The sequence below is a fragment of the Chelonoidis abingdonii genome, chromosome 12, assembly GCF_003597395.2.
Source record: "Chelonoidis abingdonii isolate Lonesome George chromosome 12, CheloAbing_2.0, whole genome shotgun sequence".
NCBI classification, from domain to species: domain Eukaryota; kingdom Metazoa; phylum Chordata; order Testudines; family Testudinidae; genus Chelonoidis; species Chelonoidis abingdonii.
Window position 1 is genome coordinate 1,299,781 of NC_133780.1, and position 2,557 is coordinate 1,302,337.

At 63.2% G+C, this 2,557-nt stretch overlaps 1 protein-coding gene across 1 annotated transcript in view; it reads right to left on the reverse strand.

Annotated features, from left to right (window-relative positions):
- The window catches only part of LOC116815184 (carnitine O-acetyltransferase-like), a 24,961-nt gene that overhangs the window by 15,422 nt on the left and 6,982 nt on the right, over positions 1–2,557 (reverse strand). Inside the window, exons 4-8 of the mRNA XM_075071494.1 lie at positions 2,236–2,453; positions 1,683–1,857; positions 1,212–1,390; positions 823–923; positions 34–153 (exon numbers count right to left, since the gene is read on the reverse strand). Coding sequence (XP_074927595.1) covers positions 34–153; positions 823–923; positions 1,212–1,390; positions 1,683–1,857; positions 2,236–2,453 — 793 coding nt within the window. The remainder of the gene's footprint in view (positions 1–33; positions 154–822; positions 924–1,211; positions 1,391–1,682; positions 1,858–2,235; positions 2,454–2,557) is intronic.

A 2,557-nucleotide genomic window follows, 5' to 3' on the forward strand; every position in this document is an offset into this window, starting at 1 on the left:
TCCCCTGCCCCCCGCTGCCCCCCCAGCTCTCACATGTCCAGGTTCTGCTTGGCTCGCTCGATGTCCCACTTGATCTCGGGGGTGATGTAGAAGTAGAGCTTGGGGGGCAGGGGCAGGGGCGTCATGGGGGCGCGCGCCGTGTCCGGGTCCTTGCTGCCAGAGACCCCGGGTCAGATGGGAGGATCCCCCCAAAATCACCGTGCTGGGGGCACGTCACTGCACCCCAAAAACAGCCTCCCCCGGTAGCACTTTCTGCCCTCTCCCCCCACACACCTCCCTCCCCTTCCCAAGGCAGGAAGTCCCACCCCTTTCCCATTCCCAAAACAGGAAGTTCTGCCCCTCTCACCCACCAGCCTGCTCCAGCCCCACAGAGATGGTACAGGGATCCCTCACCCCAATCCCCCCCCATGCTTCCCATTCTGGGGTTCCTCCACTACAGGACAAAAATGGGGGATCTGTGGCTGCTGTCCCCTAAGAATGGACCTCCAATTACCCCCCCACCCGTTCAGGGGCTCCCCAACAAGTGTAATTTGGGGTTCAGGGAATGCCATCCCATAGGGAAGGGCAAACCCTGCACCCCATCTTGGGGAGCCCCACCTTTGGCACAGTTGCACTCCGCTTGTGGGGAGATGAAACCCCTAAATCTCCCCTTTGCTCCATTACAAGGGGATCCCCAATTCAGGAGAATATTGGGGGGCTGCCTTATAGGGAGATGTGACCCTCAAATCCTGTTTCCATTGGGTGCCCCCAGGCTGGTCCTATGGGATTGATCAGGGGGTCAAAGGTCTGGGGGCACCCCAAAGGTCCTAGTTTAGGAGTTACCAGTAATCGAGGACATGGTCGATGATGGTGGCTATGGGGGCCCCGTCGACCAAGGCCTGTTCATACAGCACCCCACAAACGCCGTCCTCCCCCACGATGAACTGGGGGCAGGGAACGAGAGAGAGTGTGTGACAAAACAGGAAATCCCACCTCTTCCCTTCCACCCTAATCCCAAAAGAGGAAGTACCGCCCCTTTTCTTCCCACAAAACAGGAAGTCCTGCCTCCCTACACACAGTCCCACCCCTACAGTCCAAACTAGGAAATCCCGCCTCCCTCTCTACATTTTCTTCACCTCCCACAAATTAGGAATTCCTGCCCCGACCCAATTCTCCAAGACAGGAAGTCCCGCCCCCTTCTCCCAAAGCAGGTAGTCCCGCCCGCACCTCACCTGCAGGGTCTTGTCAAACCACCGGTTGCCGCTGTTGGAGTAGCTGCCGCCCCCGTGCAGCATCTGGGCGGCGACGCGGCTGGGGTAGCGCTCGTCCGACACCTTCAGCACCGGGGCGTCAAGGCAGACGGTGAAGAGGCTGCGCTGGATGCACCGGGCCGACTCCCGGTTCAGCCGGTCTGGGGGCGGGGTCACCAGACGGGTCAGCCCCACCCCCTCGCACCAAGCGGGATTTGAACCCAGAACCTGCCTGCTTTGGGGTCCCACCCTTGTTACACCCCATTCACTGCTGTCCCCCAGGCGTCGGGGTCCCCCTTTAGCTCCTTCCAAAGCAGGAAGTCCCGCCTCCTTTCCCCCTCCCCCGTTACATCTTGAGATATACATGGACTCCCAGGCCAGGGCCCCCTCCCGTACCTCTCACGAGGGTGCTGCAGGCCTGGCCCAGCTTTTGGGGTCCCCAGCCCCCCGTACCTCTCATGAGGGTGCTGTAGGCCTGGCCCCAGGTGTGCCGGTGATCCCCCGTCAGCACCCCCAGTGGCTCCTTGTCCGTCTTCCACGACAGCCCCCGGATGCGCTGCAGCTGCAGGTGCAGCTGGTCCACGGTGAGGGGGGTCCCGTCGCTGTTGTACACCTCCAGCTGGAAAAACTGAGGAGGGGGTCGGGGTCAGCCCCTGCAGGGCCCCCTGAAACCCCCTCAGCGACCCCCCGCCCTGACACAGACACCCCCCAAATGCCCCATTTCCCCCACATACAGCCCAGCCCCACTCCCTACACTGACACCCCCACCCTGGGAATCCCAGACACAGGGCTGTTCTGGGGCGGGGTCAGACGGGTAGATGTGGGGGGGCCATACCTGGGGATGACCTGGACAAAGGGGGGCTTGGAGGTGTCACATGAGGGGGTTCTGGGGGGCACGTTTCCCACAGGGTCCTGGTGCACGGCCAGGTCTGGGGTGTCACTTGAGGGGGTTCTGGAGACCCCGGGGCAGGGCCAGCTCAGGGGGTTGGGGGGGTCCCAGGGGTACCTGGAAGTTGCGGACGACGGTGATGAAGGTGGGGGCCCGGCGCCCCGCGGGGGGCAGCAGGAGCCCGTCGTGCTTGGGGCCGGGCAGGCGGCAGGAGGCGAAGAGGCGGCTGTACTGGGCCATGCACTGGGGGTGCCCCCCCCGGTACTCCACCAGCAGCGCCTGCCTGGGGGGGGACGTGAGAGACATGGGGCAGAGTGACCCCTCAAGTCCTGCCCCTCCCCCACCCCCAGACCTCCCCAGTCCTGCTCCCCATCACGACCTCTCCTCCCGCACGCCCTACCGCTCATCTGTGCATACTAGCAGAGACACATATATACAG